This window comes from Lepidochelys kempii, chromosome 4 (assembly GCF_965140265.1).
Source record: "Lepidochelys kempii isolate rLepKem1 chromosome 4, rLepKem1.hap2, whole genome shotgun sequence".
In the NCBI taxonomy this organism is placed as follows: domain Eukaryota; kingdom Metazoa; phylum Chordata; order Testudines; family Cheloniidae; genus Lepidochelys; species Lepidochelys kempii.
The window spans coordinates 112,630,341-112,650,710 of NC_133259.1; the positions used below are offsets into that span (position 1 = coordinate 112,630,341).

Consider the following 20,370-nt stretch of genomic DNA (forward strand, 5'->3'; position numbering starts at 1 on the left):
AAATTAATCCATCTCTACCAAGATTACTCCCAAAAGGCAAAACAGCCACGGGTGTTTTTTTTGTTTTTTTGGTTTTTTTAAACATAATCTGGCAGAACATTTTTCTTTACTTCCCAGACCCCAGCCTCACAAAGGCTGGATTTCTGCCTCCAAACTACAGTGGCCTGAAATATACACAAAGGTAAATTCTGGACCAGTGACAGGTTTGAGATCTGATATCTCATGACTCTTCAGAACTATAAATCACAGTAATTGTTGCTATTTACTGTTAAAAGCCAAGAACTGTCCCTTTCCAATGGTATAAAGACTCTATTTCTAGCCGGGTGTCAGGGCACAATATCTTGACATATTGATATATGGAAAAGCTATTGTAGGCAATTTTCAGAAGTTTAAATATATTTGTATTTTTCCCCTTCAGAGAGATGTATAGTTGAATTTATGTTTGTTAAGACAGCAGCCTGGCTTTACAAACCGAGGGGTGTGAAAAATAGTACTTGTCTGCAAAGTATGTGGCTGAGAAATGTAAGTTAATTTACTGTATGTGAAAGGTGCATTGATTGACTGACTGTCCTGGAGACTGCAATCACTACCTAGACACAGCACAGGTAGTGACAGTGCAAATTTACCCTACAACACTCCTATTGTATCAAAACCAAAATCGGAAGAAGCATCTCTATACCTGTGTCTACGCTATGAGTTAGAGGTGGGATTCCGAACTCGTGTGCACACATTTGTGCTAGCCTGGGAAAAGCGAAAGTGAGTATAAATAGTGTGGCCACAGTAGTAGCAAGACAGCTATTTATATTTGCACTAGCTCTTATCAGACTAGTGCACGTATGCATACACAAGCTGAGTAGCACACCTCTAGCTCGTAGTATAGATGTAGCCTAAGAGTACATCTGCATTGCAGCTGGAGATGTGAACTGCAGCTTGTGTAGACACATCTGTGCTGTCTGTACTCTAGCTAACTTGCTAAAAGGAAAAGTGAGGAAACTGCAGCGCGGGCATAAGTGTGGGCTGCATGAGCAAATACGGACCCAGAAATGTCAAGTGGGCTTGTGAAGCTTGCACTGCAGCATCCTCTTTCTTTTCCTTTTAGTGAGGTAGCTACGGGTACATCTGCACAGGCTCCATTCAAACCCTCAGCTGCAAGGGTACCATGCATACCCTAGAGCTGAGAGGGAAGTAGGTTTCCTTGCTCATTCACAGCTTGATCCAAAGTCCACTGAAATCAGAGGAAAGACCATCTTCGGCTTCAATGAGCTTTGGATCTGGTCCTCAGTCTTTGGTCTCTCTCCTGGAACTAGCAGCGAGGTGCCAGTTGTGGTGGTTTTTGGGATCTGGCCATCTGTCCAGTAAAAATTAGACTGACCTGCACTAACTTATTTCACAGAGGCTACAATACAGCAATCAGATGATGATTTTTGTTACTTACAACCTGGGCTAGATTCAAGCCAATGACCTAGAGGTAAAAGATTGCATTCTTTACCAAAGCTTTGAAATATGTAGACCCCCAACTAGTGCTGAAGTGTAAGTTACATCGGCAGCGATTCTTACTCAAGACATATGTCTTTAAATAATAGGAAAAAAAATCTTATTTTGATCATCTGAATGGCTCAGCTGTTTGCAGACTTTTTTGGCTATTATGATTTGAAGGCCGTTCTGTATGTCATTGGAAAGATACTTTGTACTAGAAAAGGTCTCAGATTTCTCTTGAAACCATGATAGTATGGTCATTCTTAATATTGAATGAATACCTGCACTACTTTAAAACCTGATGTTACAGTAACTAAAGCCTGCTCCCCCCCCCCCTTTTTTTTTTTTTTAGGAAAATCAACCTGTAATAGTTAAGCGGAAAAGAGGAAGGCCTCGTAAATACCCTGTTGAAGCAGTACAGAGTAGTAAGTACTATGCGATATCTTCATGGAAAATGTGAAAACGTTAATGATTTTTTTGAATCTACTTTTTTTTTTTCTCCGTCAGGAGTGGATTCAGAAGCTGACACGAACACTGGGAATGTGAGTGTCTGAATATTTTATTTGGATTTACACATTTTGGTCATTTTAAAACTAATTTTTTTATGTAACTTACCATGTAAAAAACAAATCAATAAATATATAAACTAGAAATTATTGGTTGAGGGTATGGTCCTGAAAATATAATCCAATATAGTAGTTGATTTCTGTGAGCAAAAAGGTATTCTAACCAATTGACCGCAGTAGTAGTGTCCAGCAGTTTAGCAGTGCTTTTTTTGAATCCAGCATTGTAGATGTAAATTCTCTTTCAAAAATTGTAGCAGCAATGAAAATATCAAACTTTTTACAGATAATTTTACACACCAACTCAAATACTGATTGCAGACATTTGTATGCTGTTATTACCTAAGGTGGGGTTATTTTGGTCTAAGTATAAGGAAAGGGGGAAAAGACTTAGACAGTTTTGCCCCCTTTCCCACCCTATTAGTTCCAGCAGTGAGCTCAACGTATATAAGTATTAAGTGCCTAATATGTAGGAGAGATGATCCAGTAAAAAAACTGGTTGTATGATCCCTGTATTTTGTCGGGAGTTTCAACATTTGTTTGTATTTAAGGCCGTTCTGTATGTCATTGGAAAGATACTTTGTACTAGAAAAGGTCTCAGATTTCTCTTGAAACCATGATAGTATGGTCATTCTTAATATTGAATGAATACCTGCACTACTTTAAAACCTGATGTTACAGTAACTAAAGCCAGTTTGTATTTAAGCTAATAGGCCTAGTCAGAAGACAGATATATGTAAATAGTAAATTAATAGCTCCCTAGGTAACCCTCTAACTTCGAAGAGTCTTTGCTGTCAATTTTATGAATATTCTAACCCGTACAACAGCTGCTAAAGAAGATACCTGTTCTGTTGAAAGCATTTTTGCTCAGTACAGTCCAGTCAAATTATAGTGTGGTGTGATGTTGAATCAGAACTTTTACTCCAAGTGTAGCTGATTGGAAATTTTCTGACTCGGAATTTCCCAAAGGTAAATGCCAAGTCACCAAATCTGAAATGGTCCACAGGAGTCAGGCAGCCTGAGGAGCCAGTTGGCCCGGGAGCCATGTGAAACCCAAATCCCAATCTTCCTGGCTTCTTAGCAGTCCGACAAGCAGGCTGCTGAAGAGGCTAAGAACCCCAGCTCCTGAGCTTTGAGGCTGCCTGCTCAGCCAAGGTTTCTGGGCTCCCAAATGCCCTTCAGCCTGCCTGGCGGAATTGTATCAAAGCAATTTTTCAATAAAGCCCTTTTTGGATTTGTTTTGCTGAGCATCTTTCATTGTTTTGTTTTCGTTCCGAATCAGAATGAAAACAAATTTGGAAATCCTCCATGAAACAGAATTACTGTTCTTCATCTAGCTCTAATCCCACTCAACATTTGTTATTAGCTGACGATTTCTAACAGCCCCTTTATAAGGGAATGTCCTGCATCTTTGTGTAGTGACTCACATTGGCAGATTTATCAATCAACATAAATTGGGTCCAGAAGGAGCTGGGTCTACCCTCCACCAGAAAGTGTGTCCCTATAACGTGAAGCCTTAGTGGTTGGAGATAAGAAAGGGGAGATTGCTTCTGATCCATTAATGCTACTGGGGATAAATGCACACTTCAAAGGGAACTTTAGACTCCTTATTGCAGACTCTTAAATCCAGTGGTGAAAGCAACTGTTTTTGTATTCTTAGCATAGCAGATTGTAGTTATGCAGTTTTTCCTCTATCCAGAATGAACACTAATTTGTGGCTGTAGTGATTTTGTGAGTTTCTTTAGTAGTGTAGATTTACATAAAATTACTGTACTACACCTTCCTTTCCTACATATCATTATATATTAAATTGCCTTGACTGTGCAAAGTTAGTTTTCAGAAATGTGTGTAATCTCGGTTGTTTTCAGTAAGCAGTAGCATTCCAAGGTGTGAAATACATGTTTCAATAATTGACGTAAATTGATTTGTCCATGAACTAAGCTCACAAAAAATTGTTCCAAACTCTGTTGTCCAGTCATGCATAGAATAAATGCAGACCAGTGTCACTACAAGAAATTAGATATAAAATATTCTGAATGTCAGTCAGACTTTTCTGTTGTTTCCGGTTTTGGAAACATGTTTTTATATCAATGGAAGTAAATCTTAGTGCTTGCTAATCCATTGCTAGGTTTATCTAGTTCTATTTTAAGAAATGTTTGGGGCTTTTTTAATTTTAGGTTCAATTGTCTCCAACTCTTGCTACTAGAGGAAAGTTTTCTCAAACAGGTAAGCAAATAAATCATCCATCTACCTTAACAGATCAGCAGGAAAGAGAAGGGGGGGACCTATAAAAGCTTACCTTCCAAAAAGTTCTAAAGTGTCCTTCCTGAGCTTTGCCTCTGCATTCAACCATCTCTCCTCTCTGTAGAAACTAAGTAAATGAATTGGTAGAAACATGATGTCCATCCCTAATACGAGTTTTAGATAGAACAGAAAGATAGCAACTAGGTTATTCTCTTTTGATCCTGGTAGGACTTATTTCAACAGTGCTGCTCCTGGCGTTAAGTAAGAAATAATACACAACAGAAGATGTTGTTATGCTATATGTACATACACTGTGTTGGGGGGCACAGGGCAGAACTTCACAGAAGCAGTGGCTACTATAGTAAAACTGACTCTCAACTGCTAGTTTCCATTTTTGCTTCCATCTCTTTCCGTGAATCAGATACCAAAATTGCAAATATTAAGGTAAGGAGGTTAAAATATAAATAGAAAAATATGTACTTACCCTATCTTTGCTCAACTAACTTCACTTTCTATGGAAATGGGATCAAAAGATGGGTACAGATAGACCAAGGGAGGTATACAAAGCAACATTGGGATGGTATTGGTCAGTATGATAGGCTGTTGTCTCAGCCTGACCACTATCTAGTTTTTTGTAGGCTTCAGAGCCAAGAAGAGTTTTTATGAAGTGATTTTTGTTTTACTTCCCATGGCCCAAGTAGTATTTTCAAACATGTATAACTATTAAATAAAAACGGGTTTGTTTTTTTTCCAAACCTAACCAAGGCATTACACTTCAGTGAGGCTAGTTCCATGCTATGTTTGAAACATCAAAGTCTGGCTTAAAAATAGCTATCTCATGGGGGTTCATTGTGGGGAGAAACTTAGTGTTCAGAATAGGAAATAGGGTTTGGGGGCTTTTCTGTACAACAAAAGAAAGAGAAACACAGTTGATTCAAATTTCCCTTAACCCTCCCAAAAATAATCTTCTTTGGGCAAAACTTTAAGCATGGAAAATGTCTCAAGAATTTTTCAGAAATTTATGAGCACATGATACTGGATTTATAACTGAAACTGTTTTGCACAAATTACTATAGTGGTTGTTACTGGATCAAGATTTTTTGGGGATTATTACACAGGTTCAGGGTAGAACTTGTTTATATACTTTTATTGAAGCTTTATAGCAAAGCTATAGTATCCATACTATATGGACTAGATGACCTCTCGAGGTCCCTTCCAGTCCTATGATTCTACCATTCTATATTTTAAAGAGAGGTTATATGTCTTGTGGGGTACTTTTTAACACATCTGTGTTTTTGTAAGAGATTTTATGAAATGTTAATGTATTCATAGTTTAACATAGCAAAATGAATGAACTCTGTTCACATTTTATTATTCATTTGTTCATTAGAAGTTTTATTTTGCATGAAATACTTTTCTTAATGGAAGACTAATCTCATACATTTTTACCTGCATAATTATATTTAATATAAGTATGTATGTGAATGTTAATAGTTTTCATTCACAATTCGAGCTTTTTCATTAATTTTATTAACTTAACTCCAACACACTTAAATGTGTGTTTTATTATATGTTTCTGCTCATACGATCTGATAATTTGGATAGTTAGATGTCCTTTCTACATATGCTATGACAAATAAGCAGATGGACTAATAGGATGATCAAGCTTTGTCCAACCAAATTGGCAGAGTCGAGGCTTGGGAGTGGGATTTTCTCATGCCTTGCAGACAGCAAAGAGAGCTAGTAGTTCTGTAGAGGGGGAAAGAAAGACAAGAATTTTCTTTTGTTATGAGCCTCCTTCTTCTTTCTGTTATGAGGGATTTCTATCTGCACCATTATTCAGATGATGCCAACTGGCAAAATTATCAGCCAGGAATAGAGTAGACTTTGTTCCAACACAGAGCTGGGCAGGCCAAAGTTAGAGGTTGTAAGCACCCACTACAGTGACAGCAGATATATAGTTTCCCTTTCAGGCCTGGGAGCTGCTTCTTAGGACAGTTTGCATGATGGAGATTGTATATGCATTTTTGAAACATGCACCACAGTCCTTCAGAAGTATTAAATGAAGGATCCAGTCTACCTTTACATGAATAGTCCCTTTTGATTAATGCAAGAGTTGCAGTCATACCCTAAAACTCTGTCCTTTTCTGTTGCTGCCATCCTCCTCTGTTAGATTGCAATTGAAATATTTAAATAACTTTGCTTTTTCATTAAAGTGGAATGGCATTTACTACTGATTTTAAATCAATAATTGCAGTAAATACAGTGTCATGTGACCTAAAAGTCTTAATTTTAAAGTCCTGAATATTTTTAATGAATAGATCATCTCTTTTCAAAAACAAAAAAACCTGTCTTTTGTTTGCAGTTGGTTGGCATCCCTGCTGGAAAGAGCACTTTTAAATGTGTTTCTGACTACTTTGGTGATGTTTATACAAAGCCAACAAACTGAGTTTGGAAACTTTTTTTAAAAAAGATTGATTAGTAAAGGGATTTGAAGTTCAGTTTTACATTTAGGTAGAGTTCTTACAGTGTTTCTTCTTTTTAGCTAAAGACACGTCTAATAAGAAAGAAACAGCAAATGTAAGTTCAAGCATTTTTACTGAAAGCCTCTAAGCAGTATACTGAAAAATGGCCCGCTTTCTCACATTTCATTAGTCCTGTTTGCTTTCATTTCATTACCTCAGGAGGGTGAGGCAGGGAAAGCAGAGATGATTGTGCGTCGAAGAGGAAGAAAGCCCAGATGTTCTGTGATTCCATCAGAGGAAACTGGTAAGACATGAAATTGTGCTGCTCTTAACAGACTGAAGAGTTTATTGTGCTTAGGTGTACATAAAATTGTAACAAGATCAACTTTATTATGTTTTCCTTTCATTGGGGAAAAAATCATTGGGTTACAGCTAGTGTAAATATTATGTAAATTGATGTAATCTCCTGTCAGAATTGGTACATCCCAGATGCTTCTATAAACCCCGATGAATTTTGTATGAATTCTGGCTGTGAACTGCAAAAGTAAACTATTGAGAATGTGTGTTTTGAGAGATTAAGTCAAACAAGTGTGAATTAAGTGTTGAAGGATGAAGGAAACGGAAAATTACTTATTCTACTACAAGTCCCATTTTAAATGCCTTTTCTAAACTAAGTGTCTTTTGAAGGGCCTTTCATGAAATTATAACACATGTAAAATTTTTCATGGACAGAAATACTGGAGCCAGAAAGAAAACGTCGGAAGTTGGCATCTGCTGCTGAAGAGGAAACAAAAGAACAGGAGGAAGACGAAGATGATGATGAAGATGATGATGATGATGATGAAGATGATGAAACGCATTCTGGAGCCACAACTAGATCAGCCACGAGATTAGAGGCTCAAAAGTAATATTCAGCTAGCTAGTATTTTTAAAAGACATTGCCTCCAATGTTCTATGACACACACAGTTAACTAACCTCTCTTTTTAAAAATAAGAGTCTGATATTGAAAAATCTGTCAGCCCTACAAAACAGGACAGTAACATTAGTGTTAAAAATCCCAGCTCCTCAACAGGTTGACCTACAAAGTGCAACTCCAAGGTTGCCTCTATTCTACACAACCTATGTCACCATTGCTATGCCAGCATCGCCCCCAGCATAGACACAGCCTACACTGACTGTTTTTTCTGTTGCTGTAGTAACATCGCCTCCCCAAACACCATTAGTTATGTTAACAGATGCACTCTTCCATCCACATAGTTGCATGTACACTGGCAATTCACACTCTGACCAATGTAGCTATGCCAATATAATTTTTCCATGTAGACCAAGCACAAAGCAATGGCTTTCTTTGCAATTGAACTCTTAGTATTTTGTGCCATCCTCCACTCACTCTGGAAATTGACATGCTTTTCACTTCTCACAGGAATGAAACTGGCAGGGAGAATGATGGGAGTGGTAAAGCATGTTTACCAGTAACTGGAACAAAGATGATGTTGGGTTGCATGTATTAAGAGCTGAGATTTTAATATTTTAAAGTTTATCTTTTCAGCTACAACACTTAAAGTTGTGTGTGCGTGGTGTGGGGACTTATCCCTTATAAATATTGTACCTCATGTCATCATAACGTAAGCTCTGGTATCATCTCTAGCCCTTGCAGATGTCCTGAAGTTGACATTAGTTTAGTCCTCTCAAATTTTCATGGTATCTAGTGACCTTTTGCTTAATGAAGTCAGAGACTCTGAATCACAGTGCCTGGCTTTTTTCTGTCATGTGCTGTCATATTACTCAATGGTAGTCAAGTTAAGAAAATGCAATAGAGGAGAGAATATTAGTTCCTATCAGATATAACTACTATCTAAAAACTACATGTTCAACCACCATAAGATGTAAAGCCCTACCCCTTCTAGAGGAGAGCAGCTAGACATGTGCTGATTCACATGCATAATGGCTGCATCCCATCTGTTTGTTACATCTTGGATTTCTGATAAGGAATTGGTTCTAGCAATGAGTGAGCTGTTGCCTTTTGGACTGGCACCCATGCAGTATGTGTCCCTGAGATGTTTAGTGGTCATAGAAGGATCTGTTCTTGCCAACATTAGGGTGCTGCAGTTAATAAGTTCATAGATCTAAAATCCCCTTTTATCCTTGTGTAATAATGTAGTGTATAGGTATACTGATAAACATGGCTCATCTAAAAGCTTTAATTCACCCTTAAAAAAGTGAATCATGAAGTGAAAAAAGGACATCATGGAGGTGACAAGAAGAATTTACCTGAGTCAGCAAATTTCTGCAAGGACCATGCTATGGATGTTGAACTTGATGGCTACTATAGTGGTCATAATACCACACACACCCCAGTGTATTCTTAAACTAGCTGCTTCCAAGATACTGTGTGTTGTGGCAGTGCAAAGAAAATTTTCAGTATGGAAAGGCCTGCCAAACTACTCCAATCCAAATTGTAGTAACCCTGTTCTTGGGATAAGGAGTCCAAATAAAGGGAATGGTACTTGGTCTCTCCAGAAGTCCAACTTTATATAAAAGTCCTGCAGATGCGGTCATGTCCAAAATTGGAGTATTCCAAAAGGTAGTTCTGATTCAAGCAGACAATTACAGTCTATTATTACATCAGCAAACTCGGATGGACAGTCTCTCTTCTCAAGAATCAAGAAGACCTGAAGATTCCTAAAAGACACTTATTTGTATCAGGCATGTAAGAACTAATTCCAGGCCCTTCTTCATAGCCCTCCTGATAGGGATTTCTCCCAAGTTTGGAGCCAAGAGAATCTGGGTGATCTAGCAGGCAAACAAGAGGCCTCTAACTCCGTTCCATGCCATTTTTCTTTTGTATTTTCTTTTGTACTTCGAGAACATGAGAAGAAAAGGAGACAGCACCACAATTGTCAACTGCCATTTCTCTTCTAAGAATTATAGGAAAAAATGAGGACACAGCACCAATCTGCAGTGCTAAAGCAAGAAGTTTTCATTCTAGTGACCCCTTGAGATTAGAGAGAAATCTTATTTCTTGATGCCAAAAGTTAAATGGTACCAAGAGTACTGCCCGAGAGACCAACCTCAGTCTCTGTCAGTGCTGATGGATGATCTGGTGCATTCTAGGGGCTGTTCTCAGTGCAGTGAAACAAAAGTTCATTTCTAGTCTTTCTTATGTTGATGCTGAGCATAGGATTCCCATGGAACCATAGAATCAGATGTCAGGATCTTCTGAGTTAGTCAAGCCCAATCTTGGTTCCATTTTCAGTGACAATGTACTTTGACACCACCATCTTCATTGGGATTCTAGTAATCACTATCTTGGCTTCATTTCTGAGGACATCTAATTTTTACCTTTAGGGGACTCAACTGGTGCTCAGACCACACCTTTAACAGCGGTATTCTCTGGCCCTCAAGATCTTGTATGCAGAACAAAAGAACAGTCATACAATTGTTTGTCTGTGAATCCCCCAAGAGGAGTTATCTATACTGCCAACATCAACACACCCAAGACCAGATACTTGCTTGTAACTAAGATTCTTCAGGTGTTTGCTCGTGTCCATTCCACATTAGGTGTGTGCACACTGTGTCCACCATTGCCAGAGATTTTCCCTCAGTGGTATCCATTGGGCCAGCTCCAGTGCCTTCTGGAGCCACGTACTCATGCACTGGTATAAGGGGCACCGCCGGCCACTCATCTTCTCAGTTTTCCTTCTTACCGCCCATGACATTGCTGGAACTATCTCTCTTGCTTCAGCAAGGCTTCTTCCCTGGGGATTTTGATCTCTGATTCCTAGTTGTTGTTTTAAACATAGCTTTAGTGTATATAGAAATTGTAGTTTAGAGGTAGTGTAAATAGCGTAGCTAGGGACTAACTATCATCGAGGGGCTTTGTTCGTCCTATTGGCGGGGTATGTCCCAGTCCCCAGGCTTCAAACCTTGTGCCTCCTGCAGCAAACCTATGCCCATGAGCGACCCACACTCAAGTTCTTTGAAGTGCTTGGGAGAAACTCACATGGGGGAAAAGTGCCTGATTTGTCAGAACTTTAGACCCCGCACTAAAAAGGACAGAGAAATAAGACTCAAGGTTATCCTAATGGAAGCTACTCTCAGACCAGCCTCAGAGCAAAGCTGCTCCGATTCTGCACAGAGTACTTCGGCTTCTATGCGAAGCGCTCTGCTGGCACTGTGCTCTTCCCCACACCGTTCACCATCTCCCAGTGCAAAGGAAGAAGCACAAAAAGCAGCGCACTGACAGCGGGTGCTCGCCAGTGCAGAAAAAGGACAAGCATGGGGAAGGCAGCACAGTGCGACCTGCGCCATGGTCACCGAAGGAGAACTCTTCGTCTGAGTTGGAAGGGGAACCCCATGTACAGCCTAAGGGCTTGTCTACACTACCCGCCGGATCGGCGGGCAGTGATTGATCCAGCAGGGATTGATTTATCGCGTCTAGTATAGACGCAGTAAATAGACCACTGAGCGCTCTCCCAGACTCCGGTACTGCATCAGAACGAGCAGCACAAGCAGAGTCGACAGGAGAGCGTAAGCTGCTGACTTACCGCAGTGAAGACACCGCAATAAGTAGATATAAATATATTGACTTCAGCTACTCTGTTCAAGTAGCTGAAGTTGCATATCTTAGATTGACGCCCACGGGGTAGTGTAGACAAGCCCTAAGAGTCACCCCCCCCATACCCTGTGCATAATTTAATATTAAAGATAAGCACAACAAGAATAAAGGACAAATCTCAATTCTGGATTTCTTAAGATGTATTCTTCTTTACTCCCAAACTTGCAGATGTCATTTTGCATTGACAGTATTGAGCCACTTGTGGCAAATGCCATATAGTTTAATTTCCTGTACTTATTACATATGCATGCTGAATATGATTTGATTATTTTGCTGTATTCATTCATCATTTTTATAGAAAGTTTTCTGTTAACGTTTCAGAAAGCAGCCAAGCAAACCAACCACCCGTGCTGCTTCTAAAGGAAACAGCCCAAGTCCAGTTTCTCCTAAAAAACAGCAAAATTCAGCAGCGAAAAAGAGGTCGCCTAGTGAAGCAAAAGTTAGCAAGTCTCCTCCATTGGCACAGTAAGTATGAAAATGGAGGCATCTTTTACTGTTTGTTTTGGATGTCATTAAATGGATCCTTTTTTCTGCATCTTTAATTTACTACAGCACTGAACTGCAAAGCAAAAAGAAAAGTGGTTTTTGCCTTTCTCTGATATCCCAAAACTGTTTCAAAGGACTCTTCCCCATTTTTTTTCCTGTGTATTCTTTTACATTTGAAATATCAGGTCTTTACTTCCCATTCTGTGCTGGAGGATCTTGGAAAGTACTTGAGAGCCTGAGCAACAGTGTCACACAAGGCTTTAATCTGAGCTGCAATTCTTTCTGGAATGGAGAAGATGCTGGGGCCAGGACAACTGCAATTTAGGTTTCAGTAGCATGTGACGTAATCAGGTTCTCCAAAGATATTCCCTCTTTCTGTCTGACGAACTTAGAAAGGGAGCCTTTGAGATTCCTAATATTTCAAGTTTTAAAAAATAGCACTGGAAGGGGAGGGAAGGAAAGCATTTTTTCCCTTTTTAAGTTTGAGGCTATCTCTGTGTATGATACGGGAGCAATAAAGGGCACAAATAATTATTTACCTCTACAGAAACCCGCTACGGTATTGTTTACCTCTACAGTATTCCTCCATCCAATGTGTGGCATTGGGAGCACGTACGCTGCTTAAATAACTTGCAGCAATAGTGGCAAGCACATATTGGATACTGACAGTTAGAGGCTGCATTTCAGTTTATATTAAGTACTTTGTGATGGCCAGTAGTTCAGACTGTGGTCATGTGTGGTTAGGGCTAGGGCATGATTGGCCTACACGTGCATGCACAAAGGGGAGTGGGTAAGGTGCCTTCCCATTATGCCCTTTTCTGCACAAGAGACACGAGTCAGTTGCTGTTCTTTTACTGTCTTGAGTGAAGGAACTTGAACCCTGCTTATGTCCTCCTGGGGCACAAGCCACACCCGCCCCCCCCAAACAATGGGGAAGAGGTGGTGGAACCATGTCCCTTTCTATCTTCTCTGCAGCAGCCAGTAGAACTGGCTGGCTATTGAGGGTGAGTATATGTAGCATCCTTCTAAGGTCTGGTGAAGTGGGGTATACTCCCCCTACATGCTGTGCAACTGAGGGAGGTGGTGTACACTGGGGAATTGAGACAGTATCTCCTGGCATTTCCCCTTGGGATGGAGGAATGTGACTCTAAGTGTGCCTAAAACCCCTTTGAAAATATAAACTATTATAAAAATTCTAAGCATAATTAATAATTGTTACAACTTCTAGGTTAAAGATGCAGGCTAGCAAGCGTAAAAGGGAAGCCAGCCCACCAGCGGTACGCAGAAAAGGGCAGCCTAAAGTGGACGAAACGCCATTAAAGAAAACAAAGCGATAATTGTTACCATCTGATAATATTCATGGAAAAGTTGAAAGAAAAGAGAGTGGTCTCTGCTTCTGTGTTTTTGTTTTGTTGTGTAAAAGCAAAGGGATTTGCATGTGCTCATTTCTGAGCTCTAAGTTAATAGATGCAGAACTTAAGTTACATTTTAAACAATTTTATAAACTATTGTTTATACAGAATATTATACAGATTAAAAAAATAAGTTTACTTTGTATCTGAAAGGAAAACAAAGTAATTACAGATTTTAACACTGACTCAGAAAGTTGGGATTTCCCAATGTGACATGCTAATGCAGATGCTTCCACTCCACCAGGCACCAAGGGCCTACTAATATTCTTTGTATATAAACTTGTAAAAATAGGTTGTATTTTACTCTGTGTATGAATCTAATCAATGATGAACACTTTATTTATTGTATGGAGGGGACTGGTCTGTAAACTTTAGTATATACCTTAGGTTTTATTAATGATTATTTTAAATTCTATGCAGCCATCAGTAGGAGTCTTTTTTTCAGGGCTGTCTAAAACCCGAAGTTCTCTGAAATATGCTCAGACAATTGGTAAAGTATTCTCTCGCATGTATTAAAGTAGATTAGCATAATAAAGGGGACTCTCTCTCTCTTTTCTGTTCACATTCATAACTATGTATAAAATAGGGAGTGTCATCTTTCCAGATTAACTTTCCATCTCTGAATTTTTGTACCAACCTCAAAGTAGTCAATAGTACAAGCTTAGGTTTACTCAGACCATTTCAGCCAAAGCTACTCTGAAGTACAACGAACTGCTATGTTTTATTTCACAACTTAACTGTTCTTTCAGTGTTTGTCTTTCAATGAGGAGGGACCCATAGAAGTGATATTTAACTTCAAATAACTATGGAGCTTCAGCATTTTATGTTACATTTTATACACAGGTATTAAAAAAGTAGAACTTGGTATTATTGCCAGAATCTTTTTTTAATGTATATTAATACTCCCGTAAGAGCAAATGTTCAAGTTAAGTTTTACAGTTAAGCTTTTCTTAAGATCAAATTTGTCTCTTGCAATGATATGATGAGTTGCCAAATAATCTGAGATTATTTTAAAATGTTTTGTTCATATTCTTGTTTTATAATTAAAATTAGCATTCTGTTTTGTTTTTTTACTCGTTATTGTAAGGCGCATATTTGTCAGATATTCTACTTGATTTCTTACTGAGATTTTATATATAAATTATAAAATGTTTCCCAAAACCTGAGTTGCAATATTTGTTATATCTTTAAATTCCTTACTTGTGTCACTGTATTTGTTTGTATTGTATTTACAATTGACTTGGATGGACTTACTCACATGAGTAATGGTTTGCATAATCAGTCCCTTTTTATAAAGCCCCTGTATCACGCCATCTAGGTATCATAGATTTACTACAAAAATAATTTGGACAGCTCATTAAGTGAATCCATGTCCTGAAATTAAAGAACTCCTCCAGTGAACTGATTATGTTATTCAGACTTCCCAAATATCCTTAAACTTTTTAAGGTCTGTCTTAGGCCCCAGTTCAGCAAAGCATCGAAGCACATGCTTAAGTTGTACTGAAGCCAATGAGACTTAAACACCTGTTGAAAGTTAAGCACATGCTTGAGTGCTTTGCTGACTAGAGATTGATTCACTGACTGCAGAATGAGGGCCATAGTGCCTTAAAGACTGATGCAGTGATGCTCTGGCACAGTAACAGAGGAAGCAAGCTCCAAAGGCAAGAGTACCCTCTGCCAGCTCTGGCAAGACAAATTCCTAGTGGGGCTGAAGGGAATTTGCTGTGGAAGATCGTAATACCAATAAAAAGCTTCTAAATTCATACTTGGAACCCCTAATTGCCCTCAGTTTAGAACATTCAGGCCTTGTCTCCATTAGCAGTTTTAACAATCCCTACATTCCAAAGGGTTGTCAATAAAAGATCACTTGAAGCTGCCATTTCAACAATCCCACGTGAACTGGCGGAGCAGCAGCTGGTGAAACCTGCTGTCTCTGTATAGCAGGATCCGACACGGGAGGAAGCAGCATAGATCACGTAGGTGATGCACAAAGCATCTAGAACGAAGTTCGTCGCTGCCACTGCAGTGTCTGAAAAAGCAGAACCTCCTCAGTTGCCGCTTTTCATGCCAGCAGCTTCTCCGGTAAGAACATATTTTCTTAGTGTGTGGGTTATTTTAAATAGCCCGTGAGATCCACGCCCATATGAAGATGTACACTTAATCCCATGTGGTGTGTGTTCAGAATTTTGTTTGACCAGTCTGAATGCCCCCATGCTCTCCTGACTTCCCTCAGAATTTCCCATAAACGTAATAAGAAGCTAGCCCGGAAGGCAAATGCCTCAAGCATCTAAGCTGGTCATGACTGTATCAATAAGTGCCCACTTGGGTGTGGGTGTCCACATAAAGACTTGTACTTTTCAGACCACTAATACTTCAATAAGCTTTACACTCTTGCTACATTGATCTCCATCACTGAGGTCTGCATTAAGAAAAGACAACTTTACTCCCAAGCCATCTCATCTGTCCTTTGTTTCTGGAAGCAAACTGCTGGGCTCTCTACTTTCTCCGGACCACTTCATTAGTCACAGTCTTGAGTCCAGGACATATTGTATGGCGTGTTGTCTTCCTTCCAACACATGGCTTCGGCTGCATTGACTTCAGTGGAGTAATACCCACTTATACCAGCAGGAGTGAATTTGGCTGGTAGCTTTTAATTCTCTTCCTATCAGAGAGTATGTCTCCACTTTGGGTTTTTTCAATGCACATGTCTTTAAGTGAACAGACTGGGTCAGACAATGGTCCATCTATCCTATCTTTTGGCAGTGGCTGGTGCCAGATGCTTCAGTGGGAGTGAACGGAGGAGGGCTATTTATTGATCCATCCCGTCATCCAATCCTAGCTTCTAGCAGTCAGAGGTTTAAGTATGGGGTTACATCCCTGACATCTTGGCTAATAGTCATTGATGGAGCTCTCCTCCATGAACTTTATCTAATTCTTTTTTGAACCAAGTTGCCAAGAGTATAATTTTATATAATTTTTAAGAGTATATAATGATTTTATAGACTATATAATGATATATAATTTTTATAAGTATATAATTTTTAAGAGTATATAATGATTTTATAGACTATCTTCTCTCTTAAATCTTCCTTTCCAAGCTGAACGGTCCCAGTCTTTTTAATCTCTCCTCATATGGAAGCTCTTCCACACCCCTAATCATTTTTGTTGTCCTCTGCACCTTTTCCAATTCTGATATCTCTTTTGAAATGGGACAAACAGAACTGCTTAGTAGTCAAGGTGTGGGCATGCCATGGATTTATACAGTACATTGTGATATTTCGTCATCTTATCTATCCCTTTGCTAATGGTTCCTAACACTGTTAGCTTTTTTGACTGCTGCTACACATTGAGCAGATGTTTTCAGAGAACTATCCAGGAGGACTCCAAGATCTTTCTGGAGCGGTAACAGCTAATTTAGACCATTTTCTGTGTATAATTGGGATAATGTTTTCCAGTGCGCATTACTTTGCATTAATCAAGATTGAATTTTATCTGACATTTTGTTGCTCAGTTGCCCAGTTTTGAGCCATCCCTTTGTAACTTTTTGCAGTCTGCTTTGGCCTTAACTATCGTGAGCATTTTATATTATCTGCAAACTTTTTCATAAGTGATCTGGAAAAAGTGGTAAATGTTGAACAGTACAGGTGCCAGTACAGATCCTTGGGGAACCTCGCTATTTACCTCTCTCCATTGTGAAAGCTGACTATTCCTATCCTTTGTTTCCTGTCTTTTAACCAGCTACTGATCCATGAGAGAACCTTCCCTCTTATCCCATGTCTCCTTACTTTGCTTAAGAGCCTTTGGTGAGGGGCCTTGTCAAAGGCTTTCTGAAAATCTAAGTGCATCATTATCCCTTGACTCTCCCTTGTGCACAATTGTTGGCTTTCCTGAAGCATTCTAATTAGGGCTGTCAAGTGATTAAAAAAATGAATTGCACTGTTAATAGTAGAATACCATTTATTTAAATATTTTTTGATTTCTACATTTTCAAATACATTGATTTCAATTACAACTCAGAATACAAAGTCTACAGTGCTCACTTTATATTTGTTTGATTACAAATATTTGCACTGTAAAAAAAATAGTATTTTCAATTCACCTAATAGAAGTACTGTAATGCAATCTCTTTAGCATGAAAGTTGAACTTACAAATGTCAAATTTATGTACCAAAAAATAACTGCATTCAAAACCAAAACAATGTAAGACTTTAGAGCAGGGGTGGGCAAACTACAGCCCGCAAGCTAGGGATTGCCCCCTGTGGTGCCACAGGCCCCACGCTGCTCTCAGAAGCAGCCGGCACCATGTCCCTGGGGCCCAGGGGGCAGAGGGCTCCATGCGTTGCCCTCGCCTCCAGGCACCACGTGCCCCTCCTAGCTCCTATTGCCCGGGAACAGGGAACTGCAGCCAATGGGAGTTTCAGGGGAGGTACCTGGAGGTGTGGCAAGGGAAGCGCACAGAGCCCTGTCTCCTCCCCACCCCAGGGGCCATGCACCCCAACTCCCTGCCCTAAGCCCCCTGCCACACCTTGCACCCCTCCTGCACCCCAACTCCCTGCCCTGAGCTTCTTCCTGCAGTCCACACCTCAACCCCCTTCCCTAAGCCCCCTCATGCACCCCTCCTCTGCGCCCATCCCTTGCCCTGAGCCTGTTCCTGCACACCGCACCCCACCCACCTGCCCTGGCCCTGCATACAGTTTCCCCACCCAGATGTGGCCCTTGGCCCAAAAAGTTTGCCCACCCCTGCTTTAGAGCCTACAAGTCCACTCAGTCCTACTTCAGCCAATCGCTCAGACAAACAAGCCCAGTTATATTTGCAGGAGAAAATGCTGCCCGTTTCTTGTTTACAATGGCACCTGAAAGTGAGAACGGGCATTCGCATGGCACTGTTGTAACCAGCATCACAAGATATTTACATGCCAGATGAGCTAGATTCATATGTCTTCATGCTTCAACCACCCTTCCAGAGGACATGCATCCGTGCTGATGACTGGTTCTGCTCAATAACAATCCAAAGCAGCGTGGACCGATGCATGTTCATTTTCATCATCTAAGTCAGATACCACCAGCCGAAGGTTGATTTTCTTTTTGGTGGTTCGGGTTCTGTAGTTTCCTCATCAGAGTTTTGCTCTTTTCAGATTTTGGAAGGCACTTCAGATTCTTAAACCTTGGGGTGAGTGCTGTAGCTATTTTTAGAAATCTCACATTGGTACCTTCATTGCATTTTGTCAAATCTGTAGTGAGTGTTCGTAAATCAAATGTGCTGGGTCATCATCCAAGACTGGTATAACATGAAAGATATGGCAGAATGTGGGTAAAATGGAGCAGGGGACATACAATTCTCCCCCAAGGAGTTTAGTCACAAATTTAATTATTACTTTTTTCACAATCATCATCACCATGGAAGCATGTATCTGGAATGGTAGCTGAAACATGAAGGGGTATATGAATGTTTACCATATCTAGCACATAAATACCTTGCAACGCCGGCTAGAAAAGTGCCATGCAAACGCCTGTTCTCACTTTCAGGTAACATTGTAAACAAGAATCAGGCGGCAGCATCTCCCATAAATGTAAACAAATGTGTTTTAGCAATTGGCTGAACAAGAAGTAGGACTGAGTGGACTTGTAAGCTCTGAAGTTTTACATTGTTTTGTTTTTGAGTGCAGTTATGTAACAAAAAAAATCTACATTTGTAAGGTACACTTTCACAATAAAGAGATTGCACTACAGTACTTGTATGAGGTGAATTGAAAAATACTATTTGTTGTATTTATCATTTTTACAATGCAAATATTTGTAATAAAGAAAGTAAGCACTGTACACTTTGTATTCTGTGTTGTAATAGAAATCAATATATTTGAAAATGTAGAAAAACATCCAAAAATATTTAATACATTTCAGTTGGTATTCTATTGTTTAACAGTGTGATTAATTATGATTGATTTTTTTTTCGTTAATTGCATGAGTTAACTGTGATTAATCATCAACCCTAATTCTAATAGACTGGTGAGGCAAGATTTCCCTTTACAAAAGCCTTGTTGATTCCTCCCCATCATATCTGATAATGTGATGATTCTGTTCTGTAGCTTCAACATAGACATAGTTTGACTGCTGTATTAGGGGGCACATGTTGAAACCGGTTTCACTGGCTCTCCCCCCACCTGGAGTGGTACCTGGACTGCTGGTGCCTGGGGGTGTGGGGGGAGAGGGAGGACGGGCAGGCTTAACAGGGGAGCCCCTGCTGCTCCTGCAGTGACCTGAGCATGGGAGTTGTGGCACTCTGGCGCCTCCTGGTGCTGCTATGGCAGCCTTCCTGCTGGAGCTCGCCACTATCCCCTGCCCCCATTGAGCTCCCAGCTGTTTCCTGCCCCTATCCCCTTCTCTTCCCCTGCCATATCCCATCCCCTACCCCCCCACCCCACCTATTTCCACCATTTCCTGCCCCTCTTTCCCTGCCCCCCCCCCATGGGCATTCACCATTGTACAGGAAACAGGACGGTGGCCATGCAGGGCGCCAGTAGACGGTGACAACAACAGGCACTAGGACCTGGTGGGAGGTGCCATCCAGCTGCAGAGGCCACCATCAGCAGGAGAAGCAGCCCTGTCCTGACAGGGACCGAATGAGACGGAAATGTGCTGGGGGGGAGGCGCAGGATGGAAAGGACAGAGCCCTCCGACAGGCCCAGCAGAGCAGCTCAGCACTAGCAGAAATCAGGGGTGGACATTGACCTGTGACCCCAAGTGCATCCTGCCATACCTTTCCTCTGTTTGGGGGCAGGGGGAACAATGCCCCACTGCACCTATGAGCTGCACCCATGAGCTTCAACCAATTGCCCAGTACTGAAATTAGATCCTGTAATTGCCAGGATCACCTTTGGAATTTTTTTTAAAAATTGGTGTCACATTGGCTCTCCACCAGCCATCTCATAGAGAGGCTGATTTAAGCAATAGATTACATACTACACACAGTAGTTCTACCATTTCATATTTGAGTTCCTTCAGAACTCTTGGGTGAATACCGTCTGGTCCTGGTGACTTCTTATGGTTTAATTTAGAGGTTTTGGAACAAAGTGCCTCTATTGACATCTCAATCTGGGACAGTTCC

General features: G+C 40.3%; 1 protein-coding gene across 6 annotated transcripts in view; it reads left to right on the forward strand.

Annotated features, from left to right (window-relative positions):
* Positions 1 to 14,393, forward strand: part of BOD1L1 (biorientation of chromosomes in cell division 1 like 1) — a 56,829-nt gene extending 42,436 nt beyond the window's left edge. The window contains exons 20-27 of one of the 6 annotated variants that reach the window (XM_073342484.1): positions 1,829 to 1,901; positions 1,984 to 2,018; positions 4,217 to 4,265; positions 6,829 to 6,863; positions 6,968 to 7,052; positions 7,481 to 7,652; positions 11,689 to 11,832; positions 13,082 to 14,393. In XM_073342484.1, the coding sequence (XP_073198585.1) occupies positions 1,829 to 1,901; positions 1,984 to 2,018; positions 4,217 to 4,265; positions 6,829 to 6,863; positions 6,968 to 7,052; positions 7,481 to 7,652; positions 11,689 to 11,832; positions 13,082 to 13,190 (702 nt within the window). In that variant the 3' untranslated portion in view covers positions 13,191 to 14,393. Of the gene's footprint in view, positions 1 to 1,828; positions 1,902 to 1,983; positions 2,021 to 4,216; positions 4,266 to 6,828; positions 6,864 to 6,938; positions 7,053 to 7,480; positions 7,653 to 11,688; positions 11,833 to 13,081 lie in introns of those variants that run through there. The other 5 variants (XM_073342485.1, XR_012158711.1, XR_012158713.1 and 2 more) reach the window with 5 other exon arrangements.
* Positions 14,394 to 20,370: the final 5,977 nt, after the last annotated feature.